The 27703-nt window shown below is 39.5% G+C and overlaps 1 protein-coding gene across 2 annotated transcripts in view; it reads right to left on the bottom strand.

Moving 5' to 3' along the window:
* Positions 1–1220: 1220 nt before the first annotated feature.
* LOC139766224 (SIN3-HDAC complex-associated factor) overlaps positions 1221–27703 on the bottom strand; it is a 176245-nt gene continuing 149762 nt past the window's right edge. For both annotated transcript variants that reach the window (XM_071694544.1, XM_071694545.1), the window contains 4 exons: positions 25644–25797; positions 18983–19104; positions 16700–16963; positions 1221–6789 (listed from right to left, as the gene is read on the bottom strand). In XM_071694544.1, the coding sequence (XP_071550645.1) occupies positions 6447–6789; positions 16700–16963; positions 18983–19104; positions 25644–25797 (883 nt within the window). In that variant the 3' untranslated portion in view covers positions 1221–6446. The remainder of the gene's footprint in view (positions 6790–16699; positions 16964–18982; positions 19105–25643; positions 25798–27703) is intronic.

The raw sequence follows: 27703 nt of genomic DNA, 5'->3' as shown, positions 1-27703 counted from the left end.
CATTGTCCTCAAACATCTCATTTCCAGCACATCCATCCTCCTGCGCACATCTCTATCCATAGCCCACGCCTCGCAATATATATATATATATATATATATATATATATATATATATATATATATATCCCACTGAGCCTCTGAGGGAAAATCCTCACTTGGCTCCCTTCTCTGTTCCATCTTTTGAAAAAGTAAAAACTGGAGGGGAGGATACACATACACACACGCACACATATATACATTTATTTATCATACTTTGTCGCTGTCTCCCACATTAGCAAGGTAGCGCCAGGAAACAGATGAAAGAATGGCCCAACCCACCTACATACACATGTATATACATACACGTCCACACATGCACAGATACACACAAATACATCTCAACGTATACATATATATATATATATATATATTTTTTTCTTTCTTTCAAACTGTTCGCCATTTCCCGCATTAGCGAGGTAGCGTTAAGAACAGAGGACTGGGCCTTTGAGGGAATACCCTCATGTATATAATTCATACTGTCTGCCCTTATTCATTCCCGTCGCCACCCTGCCACACATGAAATGAAAACCCCCTCCCCGGCAAGTGAGCGAGGTAGCGCTAGGAAAAGACAATAAAGGTCACATTTGTTCACACTCAGTCTCTAGCTGTCATGTATAATGCACTGAAATCACAGCCCCCTTTCCACATCCAAGCCCCACAAAACTTTCTATGGCTTACCCCAGACGCTTCACATGCCCTGGTTCAATCCACTGACAGCACGTCGAGCCCGGTATACCACATTGTTCCAATTCACTCTATTCCTTGCACACCTTTCACCCTCCTGCATGTTCAGGCCCCAATCACTCAATATCTTTTTCACTCCATCTTTCCACTTCCAATTTGGTCTCCCACTTATCCTCGTTCCCTCAACCTCTGACACATATATCCTCTTTGTCAATCTTTCCTCACTCATTCTCTCCATGTGACCAAACCATCTCAAAACACCCTCTTATGCTCTCTCAACCACACTCTTTTTATTACCACACATCTCTCTTACCCTTTCATTACTTACTCGATCAAACCACCTCACATCACATATTGTCTTCAAACATCTCATTTCCAGCACATCCACCCTCCTCCGCACAGCTCTATCTATAGTCCACGCCTCTCAACCATATAACATTGTTGGAACCACTATTCCTTCAAACATACCCATTTTTGCTTTCCATATATATATATTCTTTCTTTTCTTTCAAACTATTTGCCATTTCCTGTGTTAGCAAGGTAGCGTTAAGAACATAGAACTGGGCTTTTGAGGGAATATCCTCACCTGGCCCCCTTCTCTGTTCCTGTTCCTGGCATGAGCCAGGTATCCATTTCTTTAACCAACTGCTAGAGGTTGATTCACATCTGGTTTGGGATGACTGTAAACCAACTGCTGCAGCTACAATTCAAACCTATATGCTTGACCCTGGGCAGCCTTTGATTGTGTCACAGTCAGGAATGCAACCCGTTACACCACAGATTTACCTCCCTCACCACCCAATCCATAAACAAATTAAACTGCCATGGGAATATAACACATCCCTGCCACAGAGCTACCTTCGATTAGAGCTACTCACCCTACTCTCTAACTAAAAGCACACACAATTCATACTCTCGACAAAAACTTCTCACCACTTCTTTTAGCTTTCCTTCCACACCACATATGTAAGACCTGTCTACTTTATGTTTTCTCTCGGACCATGAATGCCAAGAACAAATCCTTGTTTCTCTTAGCATTTCTCCAAAACATTCTCCATAGCAAACACTCAATCCATGCATCCTCTACAACTCCTGAAACCACACTGTTCCTACCCATTCTAATGCTCTGTATACGACTTTACTTTCTCAATCACTAATCCTTCCCTCCAGTTTTTACTATTCCAAAAGAAGGAACAGAGAAGGGGGCCAAGTAAGGATTTTCCCTCTAAGGCTCAGTCCTCAGTTCTTGATGCTACCTCACCAATGCAGGATATGGTGAATACAGACAGATAAATAGATAGATTGAGATAGAGAGAGTGAGAGAGAGAGAGAGAGAGAGAGAGAGAGAGAGAGAGAGAGAGAGAGAGAGAGAGAGAGAGAGAGGGGGGGGGGGCTATGGTTTTGGTGCATTACACAAGACAGCTAGAGAATAGATATGAGCAAATGAGCCCATTTATGTTTCTGGTGCTACTTCACGATAGTGAGAAATGGCAAACAAGACCATCATGGAAGGCAACTAAAATGGGTGGGAGTGGGGGCTGGAAATTCTTCCCCCCAGTTGTTACTTTTCCAAAAGAAGGAACAGAGAATGGGGCCAAGTGAGGATCTTTCCCTCTGAGGCTCAGGCCTTTTTTTAACACTACCTCGCTAATGCAGGAAATTGCAAATATGTATAAAAAAAAAAAAAAAAACACTTTTATCTATTTATCATACTTAATCGCTGTTTCCCATGTTAGTGAGGTAGTGCCAGGAAACAGCCGAAGAATGACCCATCCACTCATGCACACGTATATACACATACACATCTATGTAGATGTGGAGCTGTGGTTTCAGTGTACTACACATGACAACTTGAGACCGAGTATGAACGAATGTGGCCTTTTTTTTGTCTGTATTCCCTGCATGTCGTAAAAGGCGACTAAAAGGGGTGGGAATGGGAAGCTGGAAATCCTCCCCTTCCCTCCAGTTTTGACTTTTCCAAAAGAAGGAATAGAGAATGGGGACAAGTGAGAATTTTCTCTCAGGCTCAGTCCTCTGTTCTTAACGCTACCTCGCTGACGCGGGAAATGGCAATTGTACGAGAAAAAAAATATATATATATATATACACACACACACACACAGGTACATATTCATACTTGCTTGCCTTCATCCATTCCCAGTGCCTGCCTGCCCAACAAGACAGCATTGCCACCCCCTGCGTCAGAGGTAATGCCAGGAAAGCAGACATAAAAGAGGCCACATTCGTCTACACTCAGTCTCTAGCTGTCATGTAATGCACTGAAAGCACAGCTCCCTGGGGATAGGGGAGAGAGGATACAGCCCATGTATTCCCTGCGTGTTGTGGAAAGCGACTAAGTGGGTAGGAGCAGGTGGCTGGATATCCTCCCTTCCAGAACTAATTTCTAAAAAATGAAACAGAACAGGGATCCAAGCGAAGAATTTTCCCTCTAAAGCTTTGTCATTCTTTCTTGGCGCTACCTTGCTCATGCTGGAAATGGTGAGCATATACATATACATATATTCGCCATTTCCTGCATTAGCAAGGTAGTACAAGAAACAGGAAGAAAAGGTCTTGTTTGCTTACATACATTCTCTAGTTATCATGTTTTGTCTTTTCAAGACAGCTAGAGTGTGGACTTGAGCAAATGAAGCCAATTCTTTATCTGTTCCTGTTGTTACCTCGCTGAAGTGAGAAATGACAAATGAAGTATGTATACTGTGTGTATGCACTTGAAGAGAAATACATCTATCACATTTTCAAATGTTCTGTTCACACACATTCTAAAACAAATGTTCTGTGAAAGAGTATTGGTAACAAAGAGCGCTGTGAATAGAATTATAGCACTTCTGTACAGTTGCAGCCACTTTTGTGCTAACACCATGACCATGACCAGTGAAGCAGGCACCAGGTGTGTGTGGTGTAGCTTTACTATGGAACTGACCCCACCCACAGCCTAACCACATTGCAGCTTTAGAGAATGGCTCATCTCACCTACTAAAACTTGACTGGGGCAGGTAGTATGAGCCACGCTCTATTCAAGTTACACTAGAAAATTTAATAAATGGTCATCTGCTGCAGACACTAACAAGGGCACTGTAACAAGTGTTTATCTAACCATTTTGTGGTAAAAATCTGTGGGCGGAGGTATGTGCCTGCCTTCTGCCATAGACATATACTATGTGACTGAAGCTTGTCACATTGCAATTTACCCACTTAAGTAGTATACCTGAATTAAATTAGATAATAAATAATAATTAGCATAAATCAGAAATGCAATGGTCATTGACACCAAAAGGAAGAAAAGTGTCAGGTCCATATCTATTGGAAATATTTATTAAGGATATTAATAATATTATACACTTAACAATCTTTGGAATGCAATGCATGTATAAATTTTTTCCTGATTGCATTTTTATAGAAAACATGCCTCTAATCTCACTTTATCTTAAACCATTCTTCAATATTGAAAATAATCACAGTCTTTGGGAGAGTTTTGGCTCCTTGGGCTGACAATGTTTTCATACTCAGTGCAGTACACTGGAAACCTTCAAGGATTGCTTGTAGCTCAACAAATACAGGAACCCATTAAAAATTATCTATAATAATGCAGTCACTATAAATTCATAATTTAGGTAAATTCACCAATCACATTAGCGTCAATAATCCACATAACAATATACGATTAAAATCTTAAAAATTCTTGCACAATTGTTACATCCAACTAACCAGTGTAAACATTTGTAGCCACTGGAGTTGGAAAACAATTTACAACCAAATCAATAAAATTTCTATATTCAGAGCCATAAGCTAATTCCAATCCTGCATTGAGTGGTCCTTGGATTTTGCATTGATTCCGTGGACAAATCCCATGATTGACACAAGAGCTGGGGCCAACTCGGCACCTAGCATTACTATAATTTTCTATACACCTGTGTTAACCAGGGAGATGTCCGACACATGCGTCAGTAACATCGCCTGTTCTCCTCCTAGTGACCATCCACGATGCTAGAGATTCATATTGCAGCGAGCATCAGGACAGCACCGCTCATGTGTGCTAACAAGCGCATAGTGTGGCAATAGAAAAGAAACTAACTTGTACCTTGTAATACTGAGGGCCATCTGTTCGATTTTTTTTTCATTTTTTTGTTTTTTATCAAGTCCTTAACATTAAAAATGTTTGAAGACTAGATTCAGGTTTGGGATTAATTCATCTGAATTTGCAATATGGCAGGCAAGTCGGTTACACCGTCATCTGGCTCCATATTAGAATAAAAACTTGTAAAAAAGAAAAAAAAATTGAGCACAACACATTATGCATATATGAAAAATCATTTAAAAATATTTAATATTCAATTAGCTAAAAATACTTGCTTTATGCTTCTTGTATTAAAAGAGAATCCCTACTTAGTAGAAATTCTTTAGAAATTATGTAGTCATAGCTGAGTAACAAAACAAAGATGGAGTAGGTTCACAAGACATTTTGTACTGCCCTCACCTCTATTTCAAGAGGAATAGGGAGGATATACAGGAACGAGTGCAGTGTAGCATACAGCCCAGTACGGGAGGAATGAGGATGGGCTCTTATTGTCTCTTTATCTCTTGATTAATTAATAACTCTGCTAAGTTCACACATATATCCCAGTAAATACTAATGATTCTAAAGGAGAATCAAATATTCTCAATTTTCAAAATAATTAATGAGATCTTTGCAAAAGTTTCAAAACTGTAATATAACTTGTGAGACAGCTTTTCTAACAAACTTTACATATCTGACCATGGGGGAACAATTCATTTTAAAAAATCTGCACCATTCCTCCTTTAAAGTATGCAATTTGCTGTCTCATTCATGGAATAGCAAGATATTGATGAAGAGGACAGTGAGAGAGGGTGGTGATGCTAGACCCCCCAACAAAGAGGGAGGAAGTTATTGTGAGATTAGAGAAAGGAGCCAGAGACTGGTAGACTGAGCACATGAGCCTTGTGACCTGAGGACAAGAGGCAGCCGAGCCCACTCCCTGATATGGAGATCCTAGAACCGTCCCACCGCACCGAACCGTCATCAGCAGCAGTAGCAGCAGCAGCAGCAGCACCACACAGCACCGGGAACTTTACCTCTCACAACCCATACACTATTCAGTTTAATTATTATTTAAAGCTTGCATGGGATTTGCTTCAAGGCTTCATATTCCAAAGACTGAGCTGGGATTCAATTTACAATGAATGTGTTGCACTGAGTTTTCACATGATAAAAACTGAATGCAGTTACAGATCAAAAACTTTTTCTATCAAGATACAAAGACTCTAAAAGGTAAAAAATAGCAGATATAAAATATGGTTTTGCATTTACTTATTTACTGATTCAGTTTTCATTGTGTACAACTGGTAAACTGCTTGCAGAGGTGGACGGTGTATTTGGTGCAGCAAGACGAGTATTGCCATGAAACAAGATTGTCATAACAAGACTTTAAAAAAGTTGAGAGGGGCTGCAGCTTTGCTCTGTGCCAAAATATAAAAATCATTTTTTTTTATATTTTTTTTCAAAATTTATTTATCAACCCTGAAAAATACAAGTCTTGGACCCATGAATAATAAATAAAAGTTCAGAACACACTAATATTGATCATGGAAATTTTTGTCATATCTAAATAAAAAAGGTACGTATCTACCAAAAATTAAATAGGTAGTTAGTCATAATTTTCACCCACTAATTACCACTATAGTTAACTTGCTAGTCCCGTCGATAAATGAGGCATGAGCGGGCCTGAGGGAGAATTGGTGGCTGACGAGTAATAAGGCTCATCAAGTCGATCATCCATTGAGTCAGAATCTTGGTAATCTTCATCTTCATTCATATTTGCTTCTGACATCATTTCTAAAATCTCATCATCATAGTTACTGCCCCCATCAGATGCTCCAGATGAAGCACGAGGTGTTGATGCTGGTGTTGGCGCTGGTGACAATTCTAAAGGTTTCATCCGACATGAGCATGGGTGGAAAAAGCGTGGGTCTATAAGTACTTCACCACAATCACCTCTGAAGATTAAGCCACAGCACACTTTCTCTCTGAAAAAGTGGGAAAAGTTTAGTAAATCTGAAACATAACTAAACTAAAGCAGAAAGTTCATACCAATATCAAGCAGGAGAGTCAATAGAGAATCTAACCAAAACTACTGCACAGTCCAGAAATTTGTTCTTGCCATGAAGATATCTGACATACAGGGTCTAATATTTTCCCTTCTAACTCATCCTCAGACTTACATTTGTTCTTTTGTATGTTACTTATTTCTTTCCAGGACATCTTTATATTCTTCCTAAAGTTTAATGATACTCTCTCACCCCAACTCTCATTTGTCCTTTTTTTCAACCCTTAAATCTTCCTCTTGACCTCCTGTCGCTTTCTCTTACACATCTCCCAGTTATTTGCACTCCTTCCTTGCAAGTATTGTTCAAACGCCTCTCTTTTCTCTTTCATTAATAACATTACTTCTTCATCCCTCAACTCACTGCCCTTTCTAATCTGCCCACCTTCCACCTTTCTCGTGCCACACGTATCTTCTGCACTTGCCATCACTGCTTCCTTAAATTCATCCCATTCCTCATCCACTCCCCTCATGTCATTTGCTCTCACCTTTTGCCATTCTACACTCACTCTCTCCTAGTACTTCCTCTCACAAGTCTCCTTTCCAGGCTCACTCTCACCACTTATCTCCCTGACATTCTTCTTTTTTGAAAATCTCTACAAAACTTTACCTCCTCCACAAGATAGTGATCAGACATCCCACCAGCTGCCCCTCTCAGCACAACATTCAAGTCTCTCTTTTACATGCCTATTAATCAACATGTAATCTAATAATGTCCTTTGACCATCTCTCCAACTCACATGCATACACTTTTTAAACTAAGCATTCCCAATCACCAGTCTTTTTTCAGCACACAAGCTCTTCACCATTTCCATTCATAACACTGAATACCCCATGTAAATCAATTATAACCTCAACAGTCTCATTACTCACTTTTGCATTTAAATCACCCATCACTAATGTCCAGTTTTGTGCACCAAAACTGCTAACACATGCACTCAGCTGCTCCTAAAACAACTGCCTCTCAAGATCTTTCTTCTCATGATCTAGTGCAAAAGCACCAATAATCACCTATCTCTCTACATCCACTTTCAGTTTTACCCACATCAATCTAGAATTTACTTACACTATCACACACTCCCACAACTCCTACTTTAGAATTAGTGCTACTCCTTCCTTAGCTCTTGTCCTCTCACCAACCCATGACTTTACTCCCACAACTTGGATGTGGGAGGGAAGCTCTGGTTAGACAGACAGTGAAATCACTTTAGATAAATGCCTTATTTAGGATATTTAGTGAAAAGAGTGGACAATGTAACATATGAATTTTAGAACAAAGGAAGTTAAAGTTTACAAGCGTACCACTTAGATGGTGTGGCTTATGAAACAGACTGGTTGAGGAATGATAGCTATGTTCATACTTGCTCGCCTTCATCTATTCCTGGCACCACTGTGCCCCACAGGAAACAGCATTGCTACCCCATGCTTCAGCGAGGTAGTGCCAGGAAAACAAAAAAACAGGCAGCATTCATTAACACTCAGTCTCTAGCTGTCATGTGTAATGAGCCGAAACACACCTTTCCATGGTTTACCCCAAACAATTCACATGTCCTGGTGCAGTCCACTGATAGTATGTCAACCCCGGCATACTATATTGTTCCAATTCACACCATTCCTTGCACGCCTTTCACCCTCCTGTATGTTCAGGCTCCGATCTCTCAAAATCTTTTTCACTCCATCCCTCCACCTCCAATTTGGCCTCCAGCTTCTCCTTGTTCCCTCCACCTCTGACACATATATCCTCTTTGTCAATCTTTCCACACTCATTCTCTCCATATGTCCCAACCATTTCAACACACACTCTTCTGCTCTCTCAACCACACCCTTTTTATTTCCACGCCTCTCTCTAACCCTTTCATTACTTAGGATATGGGGGTTGCTTTGAAGAATGTGTTAGAAATACATGCACATATACATGCATATGCATATCATCAGATACACACAAATACATACACAGACATACACATGCACATATTCATACTTGCTCGACTTTATCCCTTCCTGTCACTACCCCGCCACACAGGAAATAGCATCCCTCCCCAAGTGAGGTAGCACCAGGAACAAACAAAAATGGCCACATTCGTTCACAGTCTCTAGCTGTAATGTGTAATGCACCGAAACCACAGCTCCCTATCCACATCCAAGCCCCACAGACCTTTCCATGGTTTACCCCAGATGCTTCACATGCCCTGATTCAGTCCATTGACGGCATGTCGACCCGGTATACCACATCGTTCCAATTCACAGCAACCCTGAAACCAATTCCTTGCACTTTTTGACATGGCTCATTTTGCAACACAAGTGCAATCCTTCCCTTTAATCATCCTTTCATTGAGCACAGATTTTACTCCTTAAATTTTCCTAAATTACTGCATTATCATCATTCACAACTACTTTGTTCAGTAACACAACATCCACATTTCTCTCATCAAAAATACCACCTTCCTCTCCCTTCACTTCACACAGACTCCAAACATACACATATTTTCATATTTTCAGAGAGTGATAAAAAGGAAAGTAACCAGTCCCCCTTCCCATCCACTCTGCAACATACAGGAAACACATGGTAAGAACTGTATTTCTTTGCAGCCCTATTCCTAGGGATAATATGATGATATGAAGCGAATTTCATAAGAGCATACATAAACTAAGCACTCATCTGCACTCTGGGTCTGATTTCTAACTTTCTAATTATGTTTTAAGCCTTCACATCCAAGAAACCATATACAAGCCCTATTTCCATATATGAAAATAAAAATGTTTCTATTAAGCTTTGTGAATTTTTTTCTACAAAGAAGATGAAGTCAGCAAAAAATTTCTAACTGTACAGTCATGAAAAAAGTATTGACCATCTTGACACACTTACCAATACGAGACACTGAACGAAATCATAGGATATGCATGAGGGGCTATCAGCATGTGTTGGTATGCCTATGCCAGTATTGCCATAGGTCCATCTCCTAAAACTTCTGTGTTTAATGCCTGCATGTAACGCTGTTGCTTATATATGTAGATTACAAATTGTGTAAGGATATGTGTAAACATATTGGCCACATTCATTCACAATAAGTCTCTAAATGTCATGTGTAATGCACCAAAGCCACAGCTCCCTATCCACATCCAGGCCCTACAGACCTTTCTATAGTTTAACCAAGACGCTTCACATGCCTTGGTTCAGTCCACTGGAAAGGATCACAATTGAGCAAGCGATCAAGTATATTCCTATGAGTCCATGAAGAAATGAAACATGGTAAGTTCCAAAGTGCACTTTCGTGTAATAATCACATCATCAGGGGAGATACAAGAAATACAAGTAAGTTGATATACAATGAAGAGATGTAGCTAAGATGCCAATTGGTAAACAAGAGCAACTCCGACACACACATACACATATATATATCATCCCTGGGAACAGGGAAGAAAGAATTCTTCCCACATATTCCCTGCATATCATAGAAGGCAACTAAAAGGGGAAGAAGCGGGGGGGCTGGAAATCCTCCTCTCTCGTTTTTTACTTTTCCGAAAGAGGAACAGAGAAGAGGGATAAGTGAGGATATTCCCTCAAAGGCTCAGACGTCTGTTCTTAACGCTACCTCACTGATACGGGAAATGAAGAATAGTATGAATATATATAAACATATATATATATATATATATATATATATATATATATATATATATATATATATATATATATATATATATATATATATATATATATATTTTCTTTCTTTTCTTTCAAACTATTCGCCATTTCCCGCATTAGCGAGGTAGCGTTAAGAACAGAAGACTGGGCCTTTGAGGGACTACCCTCACCTGGCCCAATTCTCTGTTCCTTCTTTTGGAAAAAAAAAAATAAATAAATAAAATTATATATATATATTTGACAAGAAAATAGTGAAGTTGGAGAAAAATGTAGCTTAGACATTGAAGCTTATGGACACAGTGGTGAAATTGATGAGAACTGCTATTGACGTTTGTGTGAATAAATTGTACATTCCCTTTTCCATAGCCAGAGGTTGAACCATTATGTGACATTCATTTTTTTTCATTCATTTCAAGCTAAAAGTTTGTTTTCTAAATTGTTTCTTACATTTTTCATATGTATATATATGTATGTGTGTGTGTGTGTGTGTATGTGCATATGTGTGTGTGTGTGTGTGTGTGTGTATATGTATATATATATGTATATTATCCCTGGGGATAGGGGTGAAAGAATACTTCCCACGTATTCCTCGCGTGTCGTAGAAAGCGACTAGAGGGGACGGGAGCGGGGGGCCGGAAATCCTCCCCTCCTTGTATTAACTTTCTAAAATGGGAAACAGAAGAAGGAGTCACGCGGGGAGTGATCATCCTCCTCGAAGGCTCAGAGTGGGGTGCCTAAATGTGTGTGGATGTAACCAAGATGTGAAAAAAGGAGAGATAGGTAGTATGTTTGAGGAAAGGAACCTGGATGTTTTGGCTCTGAGTGAAACGAAGCTCAAGGGTAAAGGGGAAGAGTGGTTTGGAAATGTCTGGGGAGTGAAGTCAGGGGTTAGTGAGAGGACAAGAGCAAGGGAAGGAGTAGCAATACTCCTGAAACAGGAGTTGTGGGAGTATGTGATAGAATGTAAGAAAGTAAATTCTCGATTAATATGGGTAAAATTGAAAGTTGATGGAGAGAGGTGGGTGATTATTGGTGCATATGCACCTGGGCATGAGAAGAAAGATCATGAGAGGCAAGTGTTTTGGGAGCAGCTAAATGAGTGTGTTAGCGGTTTTGATGCACGAGACCGGGTTATAGTGATGGGTGATTTGAATGCAAAGGTGAGTAATGTGGCAGTTGAGGGAATAATTGGTATGCATGGGGTGTTCAGTGTTGTAAATGGAAATGGTGAAGAGCTTGTAGATTTATGTGCTGAAAAAGGACTGATGATTGGGAATACCTGGTTTAAAAAGCGAGATATACATAAGTATACTTATGTAAGTAGGAGAGATGGCCAGAGAGCGTTATTGGATTACGTGTTAATTGACAGGCGTGCGAAAGAGAGACTTTTGGATGTTAATGTGCTGAGAGGTGCAACTGGAGGGATGTCTGATCATTATCTTGTGGAGGCTAAGGTGAAGATTAGTATGGGTTTTCAGAAAAGAGGAGTGAATGTTGGGGTGAAGAAGGTGGTGAGAGTAAGTGAGCTTGGGAAGGAGACCTGTGTGGGGAAGTACCAGGAGAGACTGTGTACAGAATGGAAAAAGGTGAGAACAATGGAAGTAAGGGGAGTGGGGGAGGAATGGGATGTATTTAGGGAATCAGTGATGGATTGCGCAAAAGATGCTTGTGGCATGAGAAGAGTGGGAGGTGGGCTGTTTAGAAAGGGTAGTGAGTGGTGGGATGAAGAAGTAAGAGTATTAGTGAAAGAGAAGAGAGAGGCATTTGGACGATTTTTGCAGGGAAAAAATGCAATTGAGTGGGAGAAGTATAAAAGAAAGAGACAGGAGGTCAAGAGAAAGGTGCAAGAGGTGAAAAAAAGGGCAAATGAGAGTTGGGGTGAGAGACTATCAGTAAATTTTAGGGAGAATAAAAAGATGTTCTGGAAGGAGGTAAATAGGGTGCGTAAGACAAGGGAGCAAATGGGAACTTCAGTGAAGGGCGTAAATGGGGAGGTGATAACAAGTAGCGGTGATGTGAGAAGGAGATGGAATGAGTATTTTGAAGGTTTGTTGAATGTGTCTGATGACAGAGTGGCAGATATAGGGTGTTTTGGTCGAGGTGGTGTGCAAAGTGAGAGGGTTAGGGAAAATGATTTGGTAAACAGAGAAGAGGTAGTAAAAGCTTTGCGGAAGATGAAAGCCGGCAAGGCAGCAGGTTTGGATGGTATTGCAGTGGAATTTATTAAGAAAGGGGGTGACTGTATTGTTGACTGGTTGGTAAGGTTATTTAATGTATGTATGACTCATGGTGAGGTGCCTGAGGATTGGCGGAATGCGTGCATAGTGCCATTGTACAAAGGCAAAGGGGATAAGAGTGAGTGCTCAAATTACAGAGGTATAAGTTTGTTGAGTATTCCAGGTAAATTATATGGGAGGGTATTGATTGAGAGGGTGAAGGCATGTACAGAGCATCAGATTGGGGAAGAGCAGTGCGGTTTCAGAAGTGGTAGAGGATGTGTGGATCAGGTGTTTGCTTTGAAGAATGTATGTGAGAAATACTTAGAAAAGCAAATGGATTTGTATGTAGCATTTATGGATCTGGAGAAGGCATATGATAGAGTTGATAGAGATGCTCTGTGGAAGGTATTAAGAATATATGGTGTGGGAGGCAAGTTGTTAGAAGCAGTGAAAAGTTTTTATCGAGGATGTAAGGCATGTGTACGTGTAGGAAGAGAGGAAAGTGATTGGTTCTCAGTGAATGTAGGTTTGCGGCAGGGGTGTGTGATGTCTCCATGGTTGTTTAATTTGTTTATGGATGGGGTTGTAAGGGAGGTAAATGCAAGAGTCCTGGAAAGAGGGGCAAGTATGAAGTCTGTTGGGGATGAGAGAGCTTGGGAAGTGAGTCAGTTGTTGTTCGCTGATGATACAGCGCTGGTGGCTGATTCATGTGAGAAACTGCAGAAGCTGGTGACTGAGTTTGGTAAAGTGTGTGGAAGAAGAAAGTTGAGAGTAAATGTGAATAAGAGCAAGGTTATTAGGTACAGTAGGGGTGAGGGTCAAGTCAATTGGGAGGTGAGTTTGAATGGAGAAAAACTGGAGGAAGTGAAGTGTTTTAGATATCTGGGAGTGGATCTGTCAGCGGATGGAACCATGGAAGCGGAAGTGGATCATAGGGTGGGGGAGGGGGCGAAAATTTTGGGAGCCTTGAAAAATGTGTGGAAGTCGAGAACATTATCTCGGAAAGCAAAAATGGGTATGTTTGAGGGAATAGTGGTTCCAACAATGTTGTATGGTTGCGAGGCGTGGGCTATGGATAGAGATGTGCGCAGGAGGATGGATGTGCTGGAAATGAGATGTTTGAGGACAATGTGTGGTGTGAGGTGGTTTGATCGAGTAAGTAACGTAAGGGTAAGAGAGATGTGTGGAAATAAAAAGAGCGTGGTTGAGAGAGCAGAAGAGGGTGTTTTGAAATGGTTTGGGCACATGGAGAGAATGAGTGAGGAGAGATTGACCAAGAGGATATATGTGTCGGAGGTGGAGGGAACGAGGAGAAGAGGGAGACCAAATTGGAGGTGGAGAGATGGAGTGAAAAAGATTTTGTGTGATCGGGGCCTGAACATGCAGGAGGGTGAAAGGAGGGCAAGAAATAGAGTGAATTGGAGTCATGTGGTATACAGGGGTTGACGTGCTGTCAGTGGATTGAAGCAAGGCATGTGAAGCGTCTGGGGTAAACCATGGAAAGCTGTGTAGGTATGTATATTTGCGTGTGTGGACGTGTGTATGTACATGTGTATGGGGGGCGGGTTGGGCCATTTCTTTCGTCTGTTTCCTTGCGCTACCTCGCAAACGCGGGAGACAGCGACAAAGTATAAAAAAAAAAAAAAAAAAAAAAAAAAAAAAAAAAAATATATATATATATATATTTTTTTTTTTTTTTTTATACTTTGTCGCTGTCTCCCGCGTTTGCGAGGTAGCGCAAGGAAACAGACGAAAGAAATGGCCCAACCTCCCCCCCCCCCATACACATGTACATACACACGTCCACACACGCAAATATACATACCTACACAGCTTTCCATGGTTTACCCCAGACGCTTCACATGCCTTGATTCAATCCACTGACAGCACGTCAACCCCTGTATACCACATGACTCCAATTCACTCTATTCCTTGCCCTCCTTTCACCCTCCTGCATGTTCAGGCCCCGATCACACAAAATCTTTTTCACTCCATCTTTCCACCTCCAATTTGGTCTCCCTCTTCTCCTCGTTCCCTCCACCTCCGACACATATATCCTCTTGGTCAATCTCTCCTCACTCATTCTCTCCATGTGCCCAAACCATTTCAAAACACCCTCTTCTGCTCTCTCAACCACGCTCTTTTTATTTCCACACATCTCTCTTACCCTTACGTTACTTACTCGATCAAACCACCTCACACCACACATTGTCCTCAAACATCTCATTTCCAGCACATCCATCCTCCTGCGCACACCTCTATCCATAGCCCACGCCTCGCAACCATACAACATTGTTGGAACCACTATTCCCTCAAACATACCCATTTTCGCTTTCCGAGATACTGTTCTCGACTTCCACACATTTTTCAAGGCTCCCAAAATTTTCGCCCCCTCCCCCACCCTATGATCCACTTCCGCTTCCATGGTTCCATCCGCTGACAGATCCACTCCCAGATATCTAAAACACTTCACTTCCTCCAGTTTTTCTCCATTCAAACTCACCTCCCAATTGACTTGACCCTCACCCCTACTGTACCTAATAACCTTGCTCTTATTCACATTTACTCTCAACTTTCTTCTTCCACACACTTTACCAAACTCAGTCACCAACTTCTGCAGTTTCTCACATGAATCAGCCACCAGCGCTGTATCATCAGCGAACAACAACTGACTCACTTCCCAAGCTCTCTCATCCCCAACAGACTTCATACTTGCCCCTCTTTCCAGGACTCTTGCATTTACCTCCCTTACAACCCCATCCATAAACAAATTAAACAACCATGGAGACATCACACACCCCTGCCGCAAACCTACATTCACTGAGAACCAATCACTTTCCTCTCTTCCTACACGTACACATGCCTTACATCCTCGATAAAAACTTTTCACTGCTTCTAACAACTTGCCTCCCACACCATATATTCTTAATACCTTCCACAGAGCATCTCTATCAACTCTATCATATATATATATATATATATATATATATATATATATATATATATATATGTAATTTCATTGTACGACAAAGTATAATAATGATAATAAAATATAGCACATACAATGGCCTTGACTCCTGTTCTCGTAATTCACTTGGTGTTGCAGCATTGATGTTCCTGTGCTCCATCCTGCATGTGAATGTGTGGATGAATGTGGTATGAATGCATGTAGTAGCTGCGACATTGTCTTTGAATAACTTTGTGAAGCCTGTACAATATTCAATACTTTCACCCACAATCAGTCCATGCCAGGTAATAACTACAGTTTTAGTCTGTTTTACACTACTTGTGCCATTTCCCTTCCTCTGATTATACGTGCAGCTGTATGCGTTCATAATGACTCGTATTTTGAACCTCACCAATGATGTTAGTGATGTTAAGCCACACTATCACTCACACAATGAATCACTAACCACTATAGCCACTTAACGTATGCAGGATATTCCTGGCAGAATATTACTATAACGGTCTTAATCATCAACCAGGTTGGTACCATACTCAAGTTTCTATCACTGTGTATATAGTAAGACATGGAAAAGAGTGCTGATAGGAGATATACATGATACCTGATAATGAATGTCTGTGCCAGATAATGTGGCAGTGTCAAGCATCACAGTTTCTCGTATACACTAGCTTCTGACATGGCTACTCACTTTGTCACCATGTTGCACTATCACATTGTCTTCATTGATGAAAGTGGTTCTTTAATGTCTGTTACTGTATTATGTTGCTATGATACGATGTGCTAAGCCATTTGAAGTCTTTGAAGTCCACATAATGACTTAGGACATTCTTTATCCAGTGGTACCAACCAAACATATACAATACAATGTCTACAGGTTTTGCTCACATTCTATTCCACTGACCCATGGGTGGCCAATACTTTTATTGATGACTGTACACAGTGCACTCAATCAAAAAAATGATTGGAAAGAAACATACAATGAAAATTCTTAACTAATACTTACTGCTTCCAGTATGACAAGTCAACAAAACTGCTAAGCTGATACTGTGCTGGTGTTGTCATTTTCCTTTTAACAGCACCTGACGAGACTAAAGTGCGATCTTGAGAGTCAGCATCATCCTCAGAGGGGTATGGGGATGGGTAGGGTGAAGGTGCTAAGGAACCAGGAACAGAAGGACCTGAACCCTCACTCAATCTCTCATCACCAACAGCAATATCATCACTTAGTGCTCCTGGAGATGTCTCTCTCCCTACTTTTCGAACATATCTGTAATGTAAATCATAAGTAAAAAATTATTACTAATAATCCTTCATAAACTTAATGATGCTACATTCTTGATAACCATGAAGCCTGTCACAGTGGGTAAAATATATCTTTATTTTTTAAGTAATTACCTATCTCTAGAACATTCTTTCTACAATCTCTTAAATTTCTGTATGCTGTCTGCATTATCTGTGTCTTCAGTTATTCTATTACATTCAACCACCAATTATATACTATAAATGTCCTTTCTCATCTCTTTAAAAAGTTTAATGCTTGATTTCATGTTATGTTGTATACACATATCTCTCTCAACCTATTCACTGTCTACATCACTGATCTTTTTCAAAAAATTATTGGTTATGAGCAGGTTATCCTTCCCTCTTCTCTCTTCTAAAAGAGAAAAGTTAAAGCTGCAAGCCTTTCCCTGTAACTCAGCTCTCTTAATTTAGTATAAACTTAGGTGCTCTCCTTTGTCCTTTTCTGTTAGTTCTCTGTGCTGTGACCAAACCTGAGAAGCAAATGCATTTTGGCCTTAAGTATGTATCCAGGGCTTGCTGACTAATTCCTTAAACATGATCTTAAGTGTTATTCTATCATATGGTAGGACACTGTTGTTCTTAACTTTCCCCTTGGGTAGGACTACTTCTGGTGATAGGTAAAGGATGTCTGTTCCCAGTTTTACTAACACACAGATTTCTGAAGACTGTTTCCTGCTACATAATAAACATAACTGAAAGCCCTTCGTTCACAACGATCCATCCTCAATACTTTATATTTACCAGGGCTCTACTGCAGATTTCTGAAGACTGTTTCCTGCTACATAATAAACATACTGAAAGCCCTTCTTTCACAACAATCCATCCTCAATACTTTATATTTACCAGGGCTCACCTTCATCAACTATGTATCAGACTAACGTAAGAGTTCGTCAAGGTCCCACTGTAAGTACATTAATCCACCATGCTTTTTTCTTTCTACATCATCTGTAAACATATTCAGGTAGAAATGCATAACTTCAGATACATCATTTACTTATATCAAGGAGAGTATTGAGACCAAAAAGAGAACTGTGGCATTTCACTGGTGACATCAACCCATCCTGAGAAGATTCTTCTGACATATTTTCAGTTCCACATAAATAATCTTTAATTCATTGAAGAGTTTCTCCTCTTATTCCTGCCTGGTGATCCAGCTTCCTAATTAGCATCCCATGTGGTACTATGTCAATTTCAGGCAGTCCAATCATAAATAATCCACCCAGCCTTCCTTCTGTCTTCAACAATCATTCTCACAAATATCTATGGGCTTGTTACACAAGACCACCTTTCCCTAGAACTATGCTGTCTCCCACTTATGTAATTTCTCCTCTGTAGAAAATCTTCCATGTACTTTCTAATTATCTTTTGCAGAACCACACAGACCATGGCTGTCAGTGCCACCAGTCTGTAGTTCAGTGCCTATTCCTGATCATTCTTATAGACAGGTATGAAGTTTGCCCTTTTTCACCCCTTGGCACTCTGCCTCTCTCTCAGAGGCATCTTGAATAGCATTTCAAGAGTACAGTTTAATGTATCTGCACACATCATCAAACACAAGTGTTAAACAGTAGTCAAGATATTAAACATTCCTGACTAAACCCTCATAAAGGAAGGGGAATCTCTAAAATTATACATGTCTGACCCTTCCTATTTCCAAGCCTATGAAGTTGAAACTAGGGACCCCTGTTTGGCAGATTAAGTCTACATACAGTATATGTAGTCTCATATAAACAGCATGCCTACAACTGCTTATGGCAAGATGTGTAATCGACTATCTGCACATCATTCACCTCTCGTCCATGAAGACAAAGATAACAGACAAACTGACCGACACACATTATAAATGAAAAAAAGAATAGTGAATAAAAATTCATATGAGTATATGTGATGAGAGAAAATTTGCAAAAACAGAAGGAAAAGGAAACCTTATAATTTCGTAGGGGTTCTATTTCATATAGTCAAAAAGAACAACACAATTACTTACCTATGTTTCTTCTTTATCTTCTCTTTTATTGGCTTATCTGGATTATCAACATTTTTCTTTAGTTTTTTGCTTTTAAATTTTGTAAGGGACTTAGTACCTGGTCCAGCTCTTGCATCCACTACCTACAAAGAGATTAAGTCATATTTATTATTATTCAGAGAGAAATTTACAAACAAGAATAAGAATGACTGGGACTGTCATAAATAAATGTCCAAGTGAAGGTAGATCTCCAGAAAAAGCATTCCTTCTTGATGTACAAATGCATTCATTCAAATGCAAATCAGTGATCCTCTAAAATTTAATATGTGGCAGTTGGCCACAGTGCTACATTTCATATTCTTATTTAAACATTTCACGTGTGAACTCAACTAAGATTTCAAAATAATGCATATTTTCATCACATATCAAATTAAGGACAGAATGACAAACAAACAATGGGGCAACTGGCAATAACTAGATATAACCTCTTCTTAGATTAATAGAAATACAGTAAACTCCTATTCATCCATGGCTCAGTTAATCAGAAAATCTAAAACAGCACCACCGTTCAATATTTCCCAACACTGATAAAAACCCTGAATGAAAGTACCATTCAACCCCTCTATGAATAAAAATCCCACATAACAGAACCATTCCATTTTCTCCTTCATTCATTTGTTAAATCATCTCTACTGAGGATTTTCACTTTCACTTTTTTCATACTTCTTTGCCATTTCATGAGTTAGTGAGGCAGCAACAGGAACAGACAAAGAAAGGCCATATTTGCTCACATACATTTTCTAGCTGTCATGTGCAATACACTGAAACTAAAGCCACCTATCCACAACCAGGCCACACAGGCCTTTGCATGGTTTCCCCTGGCCACTTCACGTGCCCTGGCTTAGACCAATGACAACACTTGATACCACATCGTTCCAAATCACTGTATCCTGTGCATTCCTTTCATCCTCCTGAATGTTCAGGACCTTATCACTCAAAACCTTTTTCACACAATGCTTCCATCTCTAATTTGGTCTCCCCTTGTCAACCTCTCTTCTCTCATTCTCACACCCCACTTAATTTCTAACACCTTCACTCTCCCACATCCTCACCTACAACCCAAGCCTTGCATCCATCCAATATTGTTGGGACTACTATACCTTCAAACATACCCATTTAACATATCATTCTCACCCTTCTAGATAATGACCTCCCTTTCCAAATGTTTCTTAATGATCCAAGAACCTTCGCCTACTCCAGAACACCCTGTGACTAGCTTCCAAAGCTCTATTTGCTGCTATGTCCATTAAAATAGATATCTAAAACATTCAAATTCCTCCAAACTTTTCCCATTCAAAATCACACCTGAGCTAACCTGTCCCTCTACCCTGCCAATCTTTCAATATTCACATTCTCAACTTCCACCTTTCACACATTCTTCTACTCAATCGAGAACTTCTGAAGCTTCTAACTAAAATTGCTTCATGTAGCTTTCTCCTCCCACAACATATATTGATTAATCTTATTAATTTTAATCTAATCAATGCTTAACTTTCCTAAATTCATAAAACTAATAAATAATCAATGAATCAATAATTCCGAGAAAATTCCATACCTATACCAATTAGGTTATATTCTATACTCTTCCCCAAACCCACTTTCCTCAACAACAGATGCATTACAAACATACAGATGCTCCCCAACTTACCATGGTTCGACTTATGATTTTTCAACTTTATGATGTTGCGATAGCAATATGCATTCAGTAAAAACTGTACTTCAAATTCTAAACTTTTCCGAGGCTAGTGATATGCAGTACAATACTTTCATGATGCTCTGCAGCAACAGCAGGCTGCAGCTTCTAGTCAGCCATGTGATTATGAGTGTAAACAACTGTTACTTTACAGAGTACTGTGTTACCAGCATTTTTTTTCATTTTGTGTTTTTGCATTCCATTATCTTTACAAAACACCCATCTGTGTTTCCTGCCTCTGGTGAGGAGAGGAAGGTAATTCCTCGAGATGAAATTAAAAATAAATGCTCAGCACGAAGGCGGCAAGCCAGTAAGGGACATCGCATGCGAGTTAGGACTTTTGCAATTGACGATCTTGACCATTTTAAAGGATAAGAAGCAAATCAACAATGCAGTGAAATCTTCGGCATCAGTTCAATCCATGTCATCACAAAGAAAAGAGCTGGGCCGATTAATGATATGGAAAAATTACTTGTCACATGGATGGAAGACCAGATACTGAGGCAGATACAGCTTAGCCTTTTGAAAATCCAGGATAAAGCAAAATGTCTTTTTGATGTGCTAAAATAGTGAACCAATGATCCTACATATACGCAAATGTTTACAGCAAGTGATGGGTGGTTCCAACACTTCAAAAAGGAGTCATAATTTTCATATTATAAAAGGTTAGCAATGAAGCAAGTGCCAAAGCTTTTAAAGAAGAGCTTCATATGCTGCTTATGATAAGTGTGGATGAGAAATGTAAGTGTTCTGAGAACGCTTCAGGTAGGCTAGGATAAGCGATGATACTGGTAAGTTAGACGTCCAGTATTAAAAGTATTTTTGACTAATGATTTTTCAACTTACGATGGATTAATCAGAACATAATCCCATTATGAGTTGGTGAGCATCCATAGTATCAAAATAAAAATCACATAAAACTCCTTCCCTGTACAGTTCAAATAGGCAATTATTAAGACAATTTGTTTAAGGTTCATAATACCCAAAATGCCCAATGCAAACTGTTGCCAGACTTTATCATATAAATCATCAAAAAGAAAGTAAAATCATCGTGATCCAGTTTCACAAGATTTTCAAATTAATATAAAGCACTAATTTAATCAACATGCGATAAACATCACATGCTTTTCCACTTGTGATAAAATTCGGAGACTACTAAACATGGATTTTCTTTAGAAAACATTTTAAAATGCTCAACTTTATATCCTGAATGGCCTGCAAGTGCAAAGACTATGGCATTCACACATTGTCAGCCTGTCCATGTGTCTGGGTTTAATGGAATACACACATAAATGGAGCAGCAGTCCTCCTGCACTCTCCTACAATCTTTAAGTGTTGACTTGAGACTGGAAAGTTAACGAGACACTGCAGTGGATGAAGTTTTATCAACAAATGCGGAGTGATTTATCTATTCATTATCATAATCTTCAGTGTATCTAAGCAAAACACAGAGCAGTATAAATGAGAACATATGTCCACAAAGTTTCTGAGAAGGTATTTACAACATTAAGTCCAACGTACAGATGGCTTCATTTATAATAGATTCACTAAGAGTAACACTTTCCTGAAATGTGAATAATACTTTATCGGAAAGAGCTCACATGATTCTTGTGTAAGATCATACACAATTTTCTTGTGTTATGAACACAGCATTCTATAATTTTTATGGCATTTTCCATGTCGATTTTCATTCTCATATTCAGAAAACTTGTTAAACAAGAACCATCAAGAGGGCTGTTTAAATGGACAGTCTCCTGTACACTACTGGACCCCACTTTAACCAAACTTTCATTCTTAAGATAATCTAAGGACATAAAAACTTTGCCAACAATAAAAAAAATATTCAAAATCTGTCAATAATATCAAATTTCAGAGTTAACTTTGATCTTAAATCAATAACCTTAAAATCTGTATCAGAAATATCAAATAATAAACCATCTTAAAATAATCTTAAGTTTTTACAATGAGCCATTTCCCTTGTGTTCTTACTATAATGCATCTCAATGAACTTAAAAATGGGTCCTTTTCTAGCCCAAAATCTCTCAGCTTAACACAAAATACTTCTGAGGTGGACTGACTGAGCTCTGTCATCCATGGAAGCATAATCATGAGTAGGTAGTGTTTTCCATGACGGTACTTACAATTTATCTATTCTAATGGCACCTCCCCCTCCAGCAGCCCCTTCTTAGTATAAAAACTGGCACCTCAACAAAGTAGACTGGAATAACTTACGTAACTTCTTTTCTGACTTCCCTTGGGTAAATTACTGTCTCTTATGTGGTGATGCTTCCATCTCTGCCAAATGCATAGCAGAGGTTATTCTTGCAGAAATGGAAGCATTTATCCCCTCCTCCAAGACAACCTCTTCGTTCAGTCTATGATTTAACCATTCCTGTTCTGAGGCCATTCAGACAAAGGATCAGGCATATCGGATTTGGAAAACTCCCCTTCCTTTAGCTCCCATTCAGCTTTTATCATTGCTCATAATCACTGCAAGCATGTAATCTGTGAGGTGAAGCATTCCTTTATTCAAGGAATGTGATAACCTCTCCAAGTCATCCACTGATAGGTCTTTTTGGTCTTAAGCAACAACTTCAGTCACTGTACTTTCCCTTCAATTTTCTGCTCTGATGGTACTATAGCTATCTCTCCCTTAGATAAAGCAACTCTCTTTGGGTTCCATTTCTCCTCTAACTCCACCTTGGATGACTATAACATTCCGTCATCCCCTGATGATCCTCTTCCTATTCCTCTTCCCATTATCTCTTTTCGAACTGTCTGAAAAACACATTTCTCTGAACACAAGCAAGGACTATGGTCCTCATGACATCCATCCCCATGTACTGAAAGACTGTGCCTCTGAACTTGCACCTGTGCTTGCTCATCTGTTCTGTTTCTGTTTAAAAGCCAAACGTTTTCCTTTTCCTTGGAAGCATGCATTGATACATGCCGTCCCTAAGAAGGGTGATTGTTCTGACCCCTTTTAGTATCATCCTATTCCTTTGACATATACCATTTCCAAAGTCTTTCAGTCCCTTCTTGACTCCCATAAACTTAAACACCTCGAAAATCACAGTCTTCTCTCTGATCAATAGTATGGCTTCTGTAAGGCGAGATCCACTGATGATTTTTTTTTTCTATCTTGCTAAAATCTGGTCATCATCTCGGAAAGATTTTGGGGAGTCGTGTAGTCGCCCTTGACACATCTAGGGCTTTTGATAGGGTGTGGCACTGGGGTCTCATCTCTAAGCTCCCCTTCCTCACTTTCTTCCTTAATATCTAGCTTCTTCTCGAGCTGATCTATGTCTGTGGTTGTTGATGGATCAGCCTTTCCCCTTTTCTCCATCAACAGCAGCATCCCTCAAGGTTCTGTCCTGTCCCCTACACTTTTTCTCTTAATGATTTCCTCTCTTCCACTAACAATCCAATGCACTAATACAATGAAGACTAAACACTGCAGTCATCTACATCCTTTACCTCTGCTGCTCCTCACGGTCGATCTGCATCTTGTTTCGACACAACTTCCTCAACAAACTAAGACTTGGACTGGATATCTCAGTGGGTATACAAAATCTTGTAAAATTTAATGCTTCCAAGACTCAGTTTCTAACCTTCTCTGTATCAAAAACTCCTCATAAGTCTCTTCTCAACTTTATGATGGTTCTGTAATTGCACCTCTTGCCTCAATGAATGTACCTGGTGTTACTGTAACATCCATTCCTTCTTGGAAACCCCACATTTCAGGAAATGCTAAGACTACCTCTAAGAAATTGGGTGTCCTGTTTAGATGACAAAACTTCTCTTCAGAACAGTTGCTCTGTTTATCCAAGGGACTGATTTGTCCTGCTCTCACATTTGGGGTGGTTCTAGCTCTGTATCCTTACTTGACGGAGTTGAGTCAAAAGTGGTCTGCTTTTATAAAATGTCCCAAGCTAACTTCCAAACTTGACCCCCCTTGTCTTAGGCCAGTAACTAGGCCACACAATACTCGGTAAGCTGCTGCAATACACGATTATTGCATGGCCATCAGAAACTCAAGGGTGGGCCATTTTGATACCTGCTTCTTTCCCTATATGTTGAAGCTTTGGAACTCTCTACCTTCTCATGTCTTCCCAATAGATATGACCTGATACATTACATAAGACAGGTTTTCACTCTCAAAATTTTATCATTACTTTCCCTACTCTTTTTTGTTTCATAATTCTCTCTATATTTCATTTAAGGCCTGGCCTTGATGTGGATTTTTGTCCGTAACAAGGGGGGGGGGGGGGGGGGGGGAATCTAGCACATTCTTGAACACTTCTCTTCATGTTCTACTTCCTAACATCTGTGCATGTGCAGAAGCATCACTTTGTATTTTCATCACTGTCAAGAAATGGTAATCACAAAATACATCAACTATTCAGGTACACATTTCTTCGAGGCTCGCACAAGTGTCTTGCTCAAGTCTACAGCCTTATATTCTACTATCAGAAGTTCTTCTCATCTTATGTCACTCTTCCTTCCATGTACACTAATGGAAGTCATCATTATTTCACGAATCTCTGATAATCTAAAGCCAGTGTTACTCGGTTCTGGTTCCCAATCTTTTCTTGACATCTCAATGCTTAGTTTATCAAATTACTTAATGTCATTCTCAAGCATTTTTGCATATTTTTGTTTACATTATTCCATTCATTTTTAACACACAAAAAGCCATTTGTAACATTCCAAGGTGACACATTTATCTATTATTCAAGAGTTCTTTAAATACTCAACACTATTCATAAATATTGATACAATGGCTATTTTAGAAACAAACATGAAAAAGGTAATATAAATTCGATACAAAAAAAAAAATCAATGATGTATCCATCAAAACTTCCACAACAAGAATGTCTTAGGGCAGTAAGCACTTTCAGAGAAAAGGATAGAGACATATCTACTTACATGATGCCAGTTCCGATCCGTTCCTTTAGGCAGCTTCTTCCAACGTTTCACGAGCAAGACACATGCATTGCATATTTCGCCAGACCTTCTCTCCTTCAAGTTGAAGCAATCAACAAAGTCATCTTCATACTTCTTAGAGTCTGTGAACCGTGAGCTGTGACAGAAAGATGAAAAAATGGTTAATGAAATTCCCTCAAAAGCATGAAATATGGTATAATTTTGTAATTTCCAGTATGTACAATATATGTTGGGATGATACATATGGCAGTCATTCAAAATGGCTTCATCTCTAAAATGTTTAAACTCCACAAACAAGTTCCCTAAGGAGCAGTTCTTTCTCCAATCCTCTTTAATCTCTTCCTATAAGATATCCAATTACCTCTAGCAAGCCACAACATGAAAATTCTTTCACTTGCAAATGACCTCGCAATCACATCACAACACCGTGACATCTCAGTAACAACAACAAACATGCAGCACTACATTACACAATTGGAACAATGGCTCACCTAGAATTGAATGGCTGCATCTCCAGAGAAGTCTTCAATCACTCTTTTATTCAACACAACAAAACACCAACTATCTTAAATATCACACATGACACACTCATGATATCAATTCCACACACCAATAACACCAACACAAAAGCAACACACAAAGTAAATACCCTCAGAATGTTAAATGGTAACAAATTTGGGCAAGAAACCTTCAGCATCCTCCATAAACAATGTATCTGCTCCACACCTCACTTGTCTAGTTTTTTGACATCTCAAAAACAAATATAATAAAGCTACAAACCACACAATACAGTGCACTCAGAATAATCAGCAGCTGCCTCGCACCACAAACACTCAATGCCTACACAATGAAACGAAGATTCTAATACAAGCCTACCTCAACATGCCCAGTACTCAAATCCATGCAACTGCAAAAATCCTTTCAATCCAAGCCACTCTTAACCTAACCAATTGTAGAAGTAAAAAGGTTACCTATGCCTAACACTTCAGCACCTTACAGATCCCAAACCCAAAAAGCACCAAACAGCTAGCTGCCTTCCTTACTAAGCCTTAAACTCTAATCTACCAGTTAATAATCCCAAGAGAAGCCACATTCCCCAAAAAACTTAGAGTCACAATTTCCCATCTATGCTCTGGACATCACCCATCCCTGAAACACTATAAATGCTGTTCTCGCATATCCCAAGATATGCCCATGATGCAACTATCCTAACAGAGACACCAATCACTTACTACTTAATTGCTCTGCACTCTCTGCACACACAAAATCACAACATTCTAGTCTTAAGATCCTGATTGATGGACATGGCCAGCTTCCTAAGTATTGTAGCCTCATAAATACTGAAGGGACTCAAGGCAGGAAGTGAGTAAGCATATATTCCTATAGATCCACCTCCTTCCATCAATACACATCACTGACAAAAAATACATAATGTAATGACTGAACAAGGACTAAATAACTGTCCTTTCTGCCCAGTCTCAAATAATATTCCACAAGACAGACACCAATCTGAAACTAAACTCCCAAGGAACAAACAAGTTTCACTTTCTCAACAGGTTTTGGACATCTCCAACCTGTCCAGTTTAATTAAAAACACTGATTCAACATTACACAAGATCACTCATACCAACAATGCAACTTCCTTGCACCTTACCAACATCTGAAGCTTGCATCACCATTTTTTTTTTTTAAGTCCATAATGTACCACCTGCATTACCTGTGATATGGCAACATTTGCTGAATCAGATAATTTTGGGAGTGACACAGAAAGGCCTAGATCCCCTTCCTCTACCTTCCAGTATCTCTCAATTCACCCTATCCTATTCAAGCAGCAAGATTTCATTAAATATTATCTAAATCAACTTATAAAAAAGTGTGGTATACTGGTAGGAAGCTATACTGTTTCAGGTATAATCCATCCATAAAAGTTTGATTGGTAATTCTTACCGATACCCCTAGGAGGGGTACTGGTATGCACTTGCTCCTATTTTCTTCATGATCATATACTGTAGCTAACTGGAATATAGGCGAGTGTTTATATG

The sequence above is a fragment of the Panulirus ornatus genome, chromosome 57 (genome assembly GCF_036320965.1).
Source record: "Panulirus ornatus isolate Po-2019 chromosome 57, ASM3632096v1, whole genome shotgun sequence".
Lineage (NCBI taxonomy): Eukaryota > Metazoa > Arthropoda > Malacostraca > Decapoda > Palinuridae > Panulirus > Panulirus ornatus.
The sequence above is the reverse complement of the archived record's forward strand: the minus strand, read 5'-3'. Positions and strand labels throughout refer to the sequence as shown.